The sequence below is a fragment of the Ornithorhynchus anatinus genome, chromosome 11, assembly GCF_004115215.2.
Source record: "Ornithorhynchus anatinus isolate Pmale09 chromosome 11, mOrnAna1.pri.v4, whole genome shotgun sequence".
Classification (NCBI taxonomy): Eukaryota; Metazoa; Chordata; class Mammalia; order Monotremata; family Ornithorhynchidae; genus Ornithorhynchus; species Ornithorhynchus anatinus.
In genome coordinates, this window is record NC_041738.1 from 3,419,640 (window position 1) to 3,433,417 (window position 13,778).

The following is a 13,778-nucleotide window of genomic DNA, read 5'->3' on the forward strand; positions in this document are numbered from 1 at the left end:
GCCCCTCAGAGCCTGGCCCGAGGCCCCTCTCCTCTCCCGGTCGCTCCCACTCTCCTCTTTTTCACAGTGTTTATCCGGTGCCCCCGGCCGGCATAGCCCAGTGGTGGGTGCGAGAGTGTTGTCTGGGGCAGAGGCCTCAGAGCCGGCTCTCGCCCATCCAATTATCGAGACAAGCCCCGCTGGCAGGCGTGACCGAGGGCGAGCAGGGGCTGGGGGAGTTAGGCAGTGCACAGGGTCGATTGGAGGAGGCGTCCTGAAGAAGGTGACCCTGGGCAGTCGTGGGCAGAGGGCTGGGGGGGGGGGCGGGAATTGTCCGGCCCCTCTTCTGCTCCTGCATTTGAAGCCCAAAGTGCCCGTGGGGCAACTCGTTTTCAGAAAGAGGGCCCTCTGGGATTAGGGTCAGGACCTGGGCTTCAGAGAGCTGCCTCGGGGACCTTGAGCCGAGGCTCCGAGACTCCTGAAGGGTCAGAGTCGCCCGGAGGCGCAGGGGCACCGGGCCTTCACCGGACCCCTCGTTCCGTCCTCCGGAACAGTCGCCCGGACAGGCTGAACGGGGTGGGTCCCGCCGCTAATCCCCATTTGGCTCAGTAGCTGATTGGAAGCTGCTTGGGCAGGGCACCTTGGTTGAACCCTGGATGAACTTGGCAAGGCAGCCAAATTCGCCAAGGGATTCCCCACGCCCAGTTTGTGGAGGGGAGGCACCTTGGGCTACGTTAAAGACAAACACCATGTAAAAGCCCCCGGGGCCAATCCTCGGAGGAAATCTCATCCTTCCACCTGACATCACGGTGTGATTCTGGCCGGAGGGTAGTGTGGGTTCCAGACTTCCCCGTGGCCGACGTCCTGAGCAGGGAGCGGTCTCCCGCTTGGCCTGTGGCTCGGAGCGAAATTTGCAGAATCCGGTTGGAGGCGAGGGGGCCTCGGTGGGGGACGGTGGGCATCGGACGTGTTGGAAACGAATATCGAGGCGCCCAAACGTGGGGCCCGTCTGGGCGGGGTTTAACTCAGAGTCTTACCTTCCCAGGAGACTGAAGCCACTGGACTCCAGAAACCCTGTCTGAGACCGAGGAGGGGTCTCTGAGGAGAGGTTGGGGCTGCCCCAGGATTCCCAGCTGTTTAGCCGCACGGTGTCATCTGACTTTCTGATCTCTTGGAGGGGTCCCCGGTTTTTTTGGGGGTGCCCCTTCCACTTGGCTGACAGAGGGGCTTGGCCCCTTTAACTCTCCTTAGGCCCCCCTCTGATCGGGGAAGGGGGGAAGAGCCTCAAGGAAGAAGAGGAAAGGCAATTCTAGGGTGTCAGCCTCTTTGCGGGCTCGTGGGAGGGGGTGAGGTAGGGCCGGGGGACACGAGATGTGCAGACCTAGGGTGACCCCACCACCACCATCCAAGGGTCCACCCCAGCACTAGCCCGTGGGGCCAAGCCCTATTCGGCCTTCCAAGGAAAGATTGCGTCTGTCCCCATTGCTGAGGCTTAAGGCCTTTTCCCCCCTCCCTTCCTTTCCTCTCCTTCCTTCTTGGCCCTCATCTCCTCCTCAGCAAACCCCTTCCCATTCAGGGGGCTCCAACCCCTGCCTGGAGCCCCCACAATCCCACCCAGCCCTCATCATCATCATTTATTGTGGTACTTTCCTCTTAGTCCAGTGCTCTGCACACAGTATGCGCTTAATAAATGTGACTGGAGTCTCCCTCAGTCTCCTAGAGGAGGCCTTCCCTGGTCGATCCCCCTCTTCAAAAAAAAATCCTTTCAGCCATCTTAGCAGTGCCAGATTTGTCAATTGACTGTATTTACTGAACCCTTACTGCGTGCAGAGCACTTTACTAAGCATTGGGGTGAGGACAACGGAGTTAGTAGACGCCAGTTCTGCCTTCAAGGAGTTGTCAGTCTCGATCTTATCTGCTTATGTAGTTACTGCTAACTGATGCCTTTGCGACTCGTGGACTGTGCCTTTGGGCCACTGGACCGGGCCTTTGGGCCACTGGACCGGGCCCTTGGCTGGGTGGGCAGGAAGCAGAGTGTGTGCACTCTCTCTGTCTCTCTCTCGTACGTACATACATACGTACATACGAACACACACTCTCCCTCTCCCCCGCCACACATACATCCCTAAGTGTTTTTCCCACACCCTCCAATAACCTCCAAATTTTTGTCCCCCCCCCCCCCCCCCCCGCCCATGCTTGGTTCTGAACTCGGGCTCCTGGTCTCAATAACAATAGTATTTTTTAAGTGCTTACTATGTGCCGAGCGCTGTACTTAGCCCTGGGGTAGATACAAGATAATCAAGTCGGACACAGACCCCTTCCCACGTGGGAGCTCACAGTCTAAGGAGGAGAACTGGCTTTTTCATCCCGATTTTTCAGATGAGGAAAATGAGGCACAGAGAAATTTAGCGTCTTGTCTAAAATCACACAGCAGACAAGGGGCTGGGATAGGAGCAGATCCCTGGCCTTCCGACTCCCTTTGATTGTCACCAGAAAGACCCCCATACCCTACACTGAGAGTGGGACGCGGGGTGAGCTGGACTCATCTGTGTCGGAAAGAAGAGGGTGCGAGAGAGAGGGGACCCCCGAGCTTGCTTGAGGGTAAACCGACCGTTCTTGGAGTCCAAGGTGTGGCTGCTGCCTCTAGGTTACGGCTGTCCGAGTTGCGTGTTTTGGGGAGAAGGTCAGTCCCCAGCCCGGAGCTGGCGCGTCAGGGACAAGGCTGCGGCCGAGCCGGGGGGAGGCGGAGGGTGGGGGTCGTGACACTGGCCGGAGCTGTGCGGGGCTGCCCCCGACTCTAGAACATCATCTCCCTGGGCCGGACCGTCACCCTCCGCAAATTCCCCAGGAGATCGGGATTCCTTTCCCCGCTGGGTCTTCCCCAGGGGCGCGTGGTGAGAGGCCCAGGCTGAGGCCTGCGCGGGACCCTTGTGGGGCTTCGCGTGTGGCATCATCCGTGTAGGGGTGGCCGCCGGTGCCAGGGTTGCTCCCGCGGGGACCCCTCGGTCCCGGTCCTGCCGGTGTCGGTGGGTGGGAGCTCAAATGGGCCCGGCCTTCGGGATCACTCGCTTCTCTCCGGCCGGGGTTTGGGGAGAGGCGGAGTCACTGGCGCCCTGCCCCGGCCCGCCTCTCCGCTCGGGCCCCGGACCGGTCGAACGCTAACTCGGGTCCTGGCTTCCGGTTGCGGGTCAGTTTGCCGGGCAGTAATAGTAATAATAATAATAATTGTGGGGTGTCCGAGCACTTACTATGCGGCAGGCGGCGTCCTAGGCGCCGAGGTGGTTACAGGCCAGTTGGGGTGACCCGGTCCCCGTCTCACATGGGGCTCACCGTCTCGATCCCCATTTTACCGATGAGGTAACTGAGGCACAGAGAGGTGAAGGGACTCCCCTAGGCCACCCCGCGGACAAGTGGCGGAGCTCGGATTAGAACCCGCGACCTTCTGACTCCCGGGCCCGGGCTCTATCCTCTACGCCATGCGGGGAAGCCCCACCGATGTCGGCGGGCGGAGCTTCCCCCAGAAGGAGTTGGTACTGGTTGCCAGCCCGGGCCTCTGTCTGCAGCTGGGGGCGGGGGGGAGGGGGGTGTCACCGGGTCGAGGGTCCCAGCCCTCAGGCCTGCAGGTCCTTGGGCTCATCTGCGGGCAACTTCACGAGCTTGTCGACGCAGAGCAGGATGAGCGTGATGAACCAGAGGCTCCAGCCCACGGCGGCTGCCACCCAGCCCTGTTCGTCCACGCCCAGCTGGCAGCACCGCGACACCTTGATGCAGAAATCAGCCCCTGGGAGGTGGCGGGAGGAAGAGGAGGAGCGACAGGGCAGGGAGAAAGGGTGAGGCTCGGGGAGGGACAGTTACCCGCAACTCCACTCGACACGCAGGGCGGGCCCGGTATCCATCCCAGCTTTCAGAAAGATGCATTTACATACGTCCACGCTACCGCACTAAAACACACCCAAATGTGCACCCCCAAACATGCCCACATAATAATAATAATGACAATTATTATTATGGTATTTGTTAAGCGCTTACTGTATGCCAGACGCTGTGCTAAGCGCTGGGGTGGATACAAGCAGATCAGGTTGGACACAGTCCCCGTCCCACGTGGGGCTCACAGTCTCGACCCCTATTTTACAGATGAGACGACCGAGGGCCAGAGAAGCGACGTAACTTGCCCAAGGTCACAGCGGACAGGCCGCCGAGCCGGGATTAGAACCCATGGCCTTCTGACTCCCGGGCCCGTGCTCTAGCCGCTACGCCATGCGGGTAACCCAGGGACAACCCCAGGCACACCCGTGGTTCTTATGGGGAGTCCGCCGGCCCCCTTTCGTTGACCGTTTGAGTTTCTGTGGTTCGTGGCCCCTTTCCCCGCCGCACCCTTAGGTGAGATCCCAGATGCCGGGGTCAGCGCTCGGGCGGGGGCTCACCGGGGCACTGGGCCGGGTTCCCGTCGAGGTGGATGTGGGTGGGAGCGGTGGAGGAGTTGCTGGGCGCTCCTGGAAGAGAGAACACGGGAGCGGGCAGATGTGGGTGAGAAGAGAGGACGGGAGAGTTCAAATACATGGGTGGGAAGAGAAGGCAGAGGAGTCGGGAGACGGGTGTGAAGAAAGAATGCTACGGGGAGTGGAGGAGCTTGTGACCCCCCCTAAGATGGATTGAATGCCACAGGTCATGGGCAGGACTCTGATTCTCACAGTGGCTCCAGGATGTTTGGAGAAGCGATGTGCTGGCCGTCCTCATGGCTGGGGACAGCCATCCAACACCCCTGACTCTCCCCTAGTAACCCAGTGTGGACCATCCAAACACCCCTGACTCTCCCCTCTCCAGCCCTGACTCTCCACCCAGTGACCAGCACAGACCATCCAACACCCCCCCGACTCTCCCTTTTCCATCCCCGACTCCCCCAGTGACCCAGCACGGGCCGCTCATCTGCGGCTCCATGCAAAATCCCTGAACCTGCTGGTGCTCCCGGCTGGACCGATTTCCTGGGCTCCCCCCTCAGTGAGAGGAGAAGTGTTTCTTCCTCTTCGGACCCCACGACCCTCCAGCCTCAGCGGGTGCCCCTCCCCTGGGGCTCTGGAAATGGGTAAACGACAGTTCCGTATTGCCTCCGTGCCCCCGCCCCCCTGCCTCTTCCCAGTTCTGGGCCTGAAAATCCAGCCCTGTCTCCTCTGGGCCTGCAGACTCCCGTTCCCTCCAGCCTTTCCACCTCCAGAAGCTACTCCTCTCCCCTTTGCCCTCCCCTCGCGCCTTCCCAGATGCTCTGTAGGTCGGAGCAGGTGACGGACTAGACCTTCCCCGGCTCCAGGCCGGCCCGACCTCGCAGCCGCCCGGTCGGGACCGGTTCTGCCCGCTCCCTCGGCTTGGAGAGAGTTTCTGCCCACCCCCCAACCCCCGAGAAGGACACCGTGCCCTTCCACACCGGCTGGCCGACCCTGCTCTGAGAGAGATCACCTGTCTGGCCGGTGGCACGGTCAAACCAGAGGGTTACCCCCGCCCCCACCCCCGGTTCCTTCCCCTCACCCTTTTCCCCTCCCTCTTATGGCTAATTATTCACTTAAGTTGTGTTCTGGATCCAATCTGCCCCACTGCTAAGCTCAGTGCTTAGTACATACTAAGCGTTTCACTGATACTATCATTCTTATTATTTTGTTGTCCTTTTTCAAAGACACCCTTGACAGTGAAATTTACCTTTGAGTGAATGGGTGGCAAGGAAGGCCTAGTTATTCTTTTTAGGGTGATTACTTTGCTAAACCCTAGGGTACAGAGATAATCAGATTGGACGCAGTCGCTGTCTCGCAGAGGGAGGGAGATCTTAGCTCCGAATTGCCGGTGAGGAAGCCGAGGCCCAGAGAAGGTGAGCGACTTGCCCGTAGTCACCCAGCAGGTCGGGGGCAGAGCTGGGACTGGAACATAAATCTCCAGATATGGCCAGTCCCCCACAGGACCCCCAGACTCGCAGGTCACAACCAGCCCTCTCACAGACCCCCCCCCCCCCAGGACTCCCACAGCCCACCCAAGCTCTACTTTGCTCCTAAATCTGTCCAGTCTCCCCTCGCCCCGCTCGCAAGGGGCTGTCTGGGTAGCGGGTGACCCAGGGCAGCCTCCACACGCATCTGGAGCCTGGCACTCCTCCCCCTAGCCAGTCTCTTGCTCTCCCTGCCTGGCGCTTTTATAACCAAGGTCTAATAGTCTATTTCTGCGTTCATTCTTCCCCAGGAGACTGCAGACTCCTCCGGGACGGGAGGCTCATCTTTCACTTATGCTGGAGGTTGCCCAAACACCCAGTCCGGTGCCCCTGTCCGGAGTAAGCAACCGGTATAGTGCCCCTCACGTGGAAGCGGCATGACCTAGTGGGTAGAGCACAGGTCTGGGAGGCAGAGGACCTGGGTTCTAATCCCGGCTCTGCCACTCGTCTGGCACGTGACCTCGGGCAAGTCACTTCACTTCCCCGGGCCTCTGTAAAGTGGGAATTAAGACCATGAACCCTATGTCTAGGGACTGGGTCCAACCCAATTATCCTGTCTCTACCCCAGCGCTTAGAACAGTGCTCGGCACAGGGTAAGTGCTTAACAAATACCGCCATTATTCTTATTAATCAGTCCACTGTATTTACGGAGCTATTACTGCGGGCAGAGCACTGTACTAAGCTTTGGGAGAGTATAATACGACAGGGTTGGTGGGTACGTCCCCTGCCCGCGACCACCTTGTAGCAGGTTGCCAGTCCACCTTGGTGGTGCCGATACTGACGGCAGACAAGCTACCCGAAAGCACCAGTAACGGGGAGGACTTTGGATCCAGAATCCCTGGCACCAGGCCCACCCTCCCGTCCGGAAGTCCTATTTCCTGTTTCCACGGAAAAAGTCTCGGAGATGAAGCCTGGCCTCTCCTCCTCAGTGCCAAGCCCCTACCTGCGGCGCAGACGGTCCAGAGAAGAGCCGGGGTCAGGAGCAGGATCAGGGCCGTCGGCCCGCCGGTCGTTCTGGGGTAGGGGGTCATGCCGGTGACCGCGCTGCCTGCCCACCGGGATCTGGCAGGGAGAAACTCAGAAATGATTTCTTCACGGAAATATCGGCCCCGGTGTTTAGGGGAAAAGAAAGGGGTGGAGCCCTGCCAACACCACAGGGACACGCTGTGCTCTGTGAGCGTGCCCTGCTCCCTGAGCTCCATGCTTTCTAACTTCTGGGCTGTGTGTTCTCTCCGCTTTGGGCTCCGCGTTCTCTGAATTCTGGGCTCTGTGTTCACCACACTCTGAACTCTGGATTTGCTGATCTCTGAGCTTCAGTGCTCTGAGCTCCGAATCTCTGGGTTTCTGAGTTCTGGCTTCTCTGAGCTCTGAGTTCTGGAGTCCCTGAGTGTTGGGTGTCTCAGCTCTGAGTCTCTGAGATCTGGATTCTCTGAGCCCTGGGGCTCTGAGTTCTGCAGGATCTGAACTCTGGATTCCCTGAGCTCTGGGTCTCTGGGCTATGGGCTCTACTTTCTCCGAATTCTGAATTCTCTGAGCTTTGAGTGAACTCTGGGTCTCTGAGCTCTGAGGCTTTGACCACCGGGTCTCTGAGTTGTGCATTCTCTGAGATCTGAATCTCTGAGGCTTAGATTCTCCGAACCCCCAGTCTCTGAGCTCTAAGTCACCGAGATATGGGCTGTGCATTCTCCAAGTTCTGAATTCTCTGAGCTTTGAGTCAATTCTGGGTCTCTGAGCTCTGGGTCTCTGAGTTGTGCATTCTCTGAGCTCTGAATCTCTGAGGTCTAGAGTCTGCGAACCCTCAGTCTCTGAGCTCTAAGTCTCTTAGATATGGGCTGTGCGTTCTCCGGGTTCTGAATTCTCCGAGCTCAGAGTTAATTTTGGATGTCTCTGAGCGCTGGGTCTCGAGCACTGAGTCTCTGAGCGCCGGGTCTCTGAGCTCTGGGTCTCTGAGTTGTGCATTCTCTGAGCTCTGAATCTCTGAGGTCTAGATTCTCCGAACCCTCAGTCTCTGAGCTCTAGGTCTCTGAGATATGGGCTGTGCATTCTCCGAGTTCTGAATTCTCTGAGCTCTGAGTGAATTCTGGGTCTCTGAGTGCTGGATCTCGAGCACTGGGTCTCTGAGCTCTGGGTCTCTGAGTTGTACATTCTCTGAGCTCTGAATCCCTGAGGTCTAGAGTCTCCGAACCCTCAGTCCCTGAGCTCTAAGTCTCTTAGATATGGGCTGTGCGTTCTCCGGGTTCTGAATTCTCCGAGCTCAGAGTTAATTTTGGATCTCTCCGCTCTGAGTCTCTGAGCGCTGGGTCTCGAGCACTGGGTCTCTGAGCGCCGGGTCTCTGAGCTCTGGGTCTCTGAGTTGTGCATTCTCTGAGCTCTGAATCTCTGAGGTCTAGATTCTCCGAACCCTCAGTCTCTGAGCTCTAGGTCTCTGAGATATGGGCTGTGCATTCTCCGAGTTCTGAATTCTCTGAGCTCTGAGTGAACTCTGCGTCTCTGAGCTCTGCATTCTCTGGGTTCTGGGCGGTGGGCAAGGTGCCAGGGAGGCTTCCTGAACAAGCGGGTCGGAGACCGTTCTTGCTGCCAAGCCAGCTTGCGTCCTGAGAGGGGAAAGGAGATGGGTCTGCTCAGAGGGTGGCACCTCACCCAGAAGGTGCCAGTGGTGGATATTCGATTGACTTCTTAAAGCCTTGCAGAGCTCCTCTCCCAAGCTGCCCCTGCTCCCCCCGGCCCCGTCCCCGCCTCCCCAGCCCTGAGACTTAGGGAGCTCTGACGGATTAGACTGTGAGCCCGTCCATGGGCAGGGATCGTCTCTATCTGTTGCCGAACTGTCCGTTCCAAGCGCTCAGTACAGTGCTCTGCACGTAGTAAGCGCTCAATAAATACTAATGAATGATGTAAGCGCTCGATAAATACTATTGAATGAATGATGGAGGGTCGGAGGCCTGAAGGGGAGAGCGAAGATCCAAGCATGTGTGGAGGTGGGAGAGAAACAGGCACTGTGGCCTCGTGGAAAGAGCAGAGCCTGGGAGTCAAGAGACCCAGGTTCCAGGCCCAGCTCTGCCACTGAACCTGGGTTAGTCACCAAACTACTCTGGGCCTCAGTTTCCTCACCAGTGAAACGGAGCAAATATTACCTCCCTCTCCCTTCCTCTTGACCCTTTTCCACTCTGCCCCACCGCCCGCTTTCCGCCCTGCCCCGTCACCTGCCCTCCGCCCAGTCTCAGCCGCCATAGCTTCCCTGGCTCTCAAACATCGCCCCTGAAAGCCGATCCTGAAACTGTCGCCCATGTGATTTGGCGGAACACGTTATTAATCCCGGTACAAGGGCACGGCGGGCAGATGGGCGGGGGCCGGGCACAAGGCCGCCTCTGTTCTAGGAAGCGCTCTCACCTGAGCCGGCCAGGGTGCGGGTTGTGAATCTGAGGTTGGGGCGCCATTTGTCCGATCCGGTCTGGAACGGGGCCGCCCGGTCTCCAGCTGCCCGGCCCCCGTCTGCGGGGTAGGCGGGTGTATTTCCATCAGCTATTGCCATTTCCGGAGCCTGGCCTCCCTCCGCCTCCCGACCCCGGCTCTTGCCACCGAGTCCGCGGCCTGGAAGCGGTGCCGATGTTCACCGAGAGCCCGGAGCGGGACGTACACGGCTCCCGATTGAGGTGGGGTGGGGAGGGTCTCCCCTGGGCCGCGCTATCAGTTCTGTCATCCTCCACAGAGAGCTGGTGTCCCGAGGGTCATTCATTCAGCCTTTCTACGTGCAGAGCACTGTTCTAAGCGCTTGTACTAAGAATCCTTGGGATGCCCTCACGTTACCGAATGAATTACATGATGCAAGTGATCTTCCAGGTCAGTCAGACGATGGTATTTATTGAGAGCTTCTTGCGTGCAGGCGACTGTAATAATAATAACTATGGCATGTAGGTGCTTACTATGTGCCGGGCACTGTGATAAGCACCGGGTTGCACACAGGCAAACGTGCACAGTCCCTGTCCCACATGAGGCTCACAGTCTTCATCCTCATTTTACCAATGAGGTAACTGAGTCCCGGAGAAGTGAAGTGACTCTCCTGAGGTCACACAGCAGAAAAGTGGCAGAGCTGGGATTAGAACTCAGGTCCTTCTGACTCCCAGGTCCGTGGGAGTCCAGTTGATAGGCCATGCTGCTTCTCTAAGCCAGTCCCTAGAGGGACAGGCAGTCTCTGCTCTCAGGGAGCTGACGGTCTATGGCGGAGATAGAAATAAATTACGGAGAGGGGGAAAATGGGGTGTTCAGAGTTTTCCAATGTTGTCTGGGGCCACCCTGGGAAGGAGACAATCATCGGGAAGGAACGTCCGCGATCTCCGACCCCGGGGCCGATGGGGCCGCCGTGGGTCTCGTGTGCTGGCCCGCAGGAGGGTGGAGGTGGTCAGCGTGTTTACTAGCCCTGCATCTTCTCCCTGAGGGGGGCTTGGGGAGTAAATTAAACCCAGGGCAGCAGGGAATAGTTGTAAGGCCTTCGCTCTTGTTGATAGTTTGAGCTGGAAATCAGAGAAATAACGAGAGTGACGGTGAGGGTATCGGTTCAGCACGTACAGTGTACCGAGCATGTACTATGGACTAGTACATAAGAAGAAGCGGCATGGCTCAGTGGAAAGAGCCCGGGCTTGGAAGTCAGAGGTCATGGGTTCGAATCCTGGCTCCGCCACTTAGCTGTGTGACTGTGGGCGAGTCACTTAACTTCTCTGTGCCTCAGTTACCTCATCTGTAAAACGGGGATGAAGACTGTGAGCCTCGGGTGGGACGATCTGATCACCCTGTGTCTACCCCAGCGCTTAGAACAGTGCTCTGCACAAAGTAGGCGTTTCACAAATACCAACATTATTATTATTATTATTATGGACTATATGCTGAACGCTGGGGTAGGGACAAGATAAGCGACTGGGACACAGTACCTGCCTCACTCGGGGCTCACAGCCTAAGGAAGGAGGGATGGAGAAGCAGGAATTCTTCCCCTTTTAGAGGTGAGGAAACCGAGGCCCAGAGAGGGCAAGTGACTTGCCCGAGGTCACCCAGCGGGCCACCGGCGAGAGCCAGGTGTCCTGACTTCCAGCCCGTGCTCCTTCCACCGGGCGGGGCCGCCTCCCGAAGATGATGACCGGCGCGTCCCACGGCGCCCGGGCCGGCGCCGTCCGAGGGAGCGTCTCCCCGGGAGGACCCGTGGGGTGGCCGGGTGCCATAAACAACAAGCACCGCAGCCCGACAACAGACAGTGTGTGTGTTTGCGCTTGTGCGTAAATGCACACATGCCGCACCCCTGGAACCTCAGCCCCGCGTGATTTCCCCGAGTGTGTTACCTCTGGGGATTGCTCGACTTGAACGGGTCCCAGGCTCTGCGGTCCCGACCCGGAGACGCTTTGGGAAGGAGATCGATAATAACTAGACCTTCAGTTTGTCGGGCGCTTCTATTGTCCCGGAGCGCTTTCGAGGCCACCGTCTCACTTGGCTCTCACGGTGGGGGGCTGGGAATTTTCTCGCCATTTTACAGGTGGGGAAACTGAGGCCCAGAGAGATCGAGTACCTTGTCTGAGGTCGCTCGGCAGGCGGGGGGCAGAGCTGGGACTAGGATCCGGGTCACCTGCCAACTGGCCCCGTGCTCTGTCCGCTGGACAGTGCCGCAGCGTGGCTTAGTGGAAAGACCATGGTTTGGGGAGTCAGAGGACGTGGGTTCTAATCCCGGCTCCGCCGCTCGTCTGCTGGGTGACCTTGGGCAAACCACTTAACCTCTCTGTGCCTCAGTTACCTCATCCGTAAAATGGGGATTAAGACTGTGAGCCCCATGTGGGACGACCTGATTACCTTGTATCTACCCAGTGCTGAGAACGGCGCTTGGCACATAGTAAGTGCTTAAATACCAAAATTATTATTATTAGCATTCATTCATCCAATCCTATTTATCGAGCGCTTACTGTGTGCCGAGCACTGTACTAAGCGCTTGGAAAGTACAACTCAGCAACAGAGAGAGACCATCCCCGCCCACAACGGGCTCAGTCCAGAGGCCCCAGTCCGTGTCCTACGTGGGGCTCACAATCCTAACCTCCACCGTACAGATGAGACAACTGAGGCCCGGAGAAGCCGACCGATTTTCCCAACGTCTCAGAGCAGGCAAGTGGCGGAGCTGGGATGGAAACCTTCCGACTAAATCAGTCGATCGTATTCACCGAATGCTCACTGTGTGCTTGGGGGAGCACCGTACGACAGAGAGAAGCAGATTAAAACTGGGAGCCCCACGGGGGACAAGCTGATTACCCTGTATCTACCCCAGGGCTCAGAACACTGCCCATCCCCTCGCCCCCTCCTACCTCTCCTCCCTCCTCTCTTTCTACCGCCCACCCCGCACGCTCCGCTCCTCCGCCGCCCGCCTCCTCGCCGTCCCCCGTTGTCGCCCATCCCGCCGTCGACCCCCGGCCCGCGTCCTCCCGCCGTCCCGGAACGCCCTCCCTCCTCACCTCCGCCAAACCCACTCTCTTCCCCCCCTTCCGAGCCCTCCTGAGAGCTCACCTCCTCCGGGAGGCCTTCCCACTCTGAGCCCTCCCTTTCCCTCTGCTCCTCCCCCTTCCCCTCCGCACTGTGCTTATTTGTGTATAGTTATTAATCAGCCTATTTATTTTGTTGATGAGGTGTATATCTCCTTGATTCTATTTATCTTGATGATTTTGTCTTGTTTTTGTTTTGTTCTGTTTTGCTGTCTCCCCCGTTTAGACTGGGAGCCCGTCACTGGGCGGGGATAATAATAACGCTGGTATTTGTTAAGCGCTTACTACGGGCAGAGCACTGTCCGTTCATTCATTCAATAGTATTTATTGAGCGCTTACTGTGTGCAGAGCACTGGACTAAGCGCTTGGAATGAACAAGTCGGCAACAGATAGAGACGGTCCCTGCCGTTTGACGGGCGCGCGGTCTGATCGGGGGAGACGGACGGACGAGAACGATGGCGATGGCATTGGCACTGTTGTAAGCGCTGGGGTAGATACAGGGGAATGAGGTCGTCCCACGTGAGGCTCACGGTCTTCATCCCCGTTTTACAGAGGAGGGAACTGGGGCCCAGATAAGTGAAGTGACTTGCCCACAGTCACACGGCTGACAAGGGGCAGAGTCTGGATGGTCTCTACCTGTTGCCCAATTGTCCTTTCCAAGCGCTTAGTACAGTGCACTGCACAGAGTAAGCGCTCTTTAAATACTATTGAATGAATGAAGGAATGAACAGTGCTTGGCACATAGTAAGCGCTTAACAAATACCACTATTATTATTATTATCTGTGCCAAAGGCATTTTCAGACGGCTGTGGAGCCCGGGACTGGGGGTGGGGCAGACTCTGGGGCCGCGGGGGTCCCGATGGCGGGCCAGGAGAGTTGGGGCCTGGAGGGGCTCGGGTCGGGGAGCTTAGACCCCGGGGGGCTCAGGCCGACGGGTGGCGGGGAGGGGGTCACAGGCCGGGGTCCCCCCCAGATCGGGGGCCCCCGACCCCTCTCTCCCAGACTGCGGCCGGAGTCCCGGACGGGCAGCCTGTCCCCCCGGCCGCTCGGCTGGAGAAGCAGCGTGGCTCGGTGGCAAGACCCCGGGCTTGGGAGTCAGAGGTCGTGGGTTCTAATGCCGCCTCCGCCACTCGTCAGCTGCGTGACCTAGGCTAAGTCACTTAACTTCTCTGGGCCTCAGTGACCTCTTCTGTCAAATGGGGATGAAGACTGGGAGCCCCACGTGGGACAACCTGATGACCTTGTATCTCCCCCAGAGAGCTTAGAACGGCGCTTGGCACAGAGTAGGCGCTGAACAGGTACCGACATTATTATGATTGTTGTTATTATCC

General features: G+C 58.2%; 1 protein-coding gene across 1 annotated transcript; it reads right to left on the reverse strand.

The window, feature by feature from the left end:
- Nucleotides 1-3,381: 3,381 nt before the first annotated feature.
- On the reverse strand, nt 3,382-7,057 carry TMEM213 (transmembrane protein 213). The gene is made up of 3 exons (XM_007666254.3): nt 6,888-7,057; nt 4,404-4,472; nt 3,382-3,760 (listed from the first exon to the last, which is right to left on the reverse strand). Exons 1-3 carry the CDS (start codon nt 6,973-6,975, stop codon nt 3,591-3,593), a joined length of 327 nt encoding a protein of 108 aa, XP_007664444.1. The 5' UTR covers nt 6,976-7,057; the 3' UTR covers nt 3,382-3,590.
- Nucleotides 7,058-13,778: the final 6,721 nt, after the last annotated feature.

Bases quoted from the DNA above. Each gene is read 5' to 3' on its own strand.
- TMEM213 (XM_007666254.3), bottom strand. From the start codon at position 6,975: ATGACCCCCTACCCCAGAACGACCGGCGGGCCGACGGCCCTGATCCTG. The intron at 4,473-6,887 runs GTAGGGGCTTGG...TCTCTCTTCCAG, and splicing joins CTGGACCGTCTGCGCCGCAG to GAGCGCCCAGCAACTCCTCC. The intron at 3,761-4,403 runs GTGAGCCCCCGC...GCCACCTCCCAG, and splicing joins GAACCCGGCCCAGTGCCCCG to GGGCTGATTTCTGCATCAAG.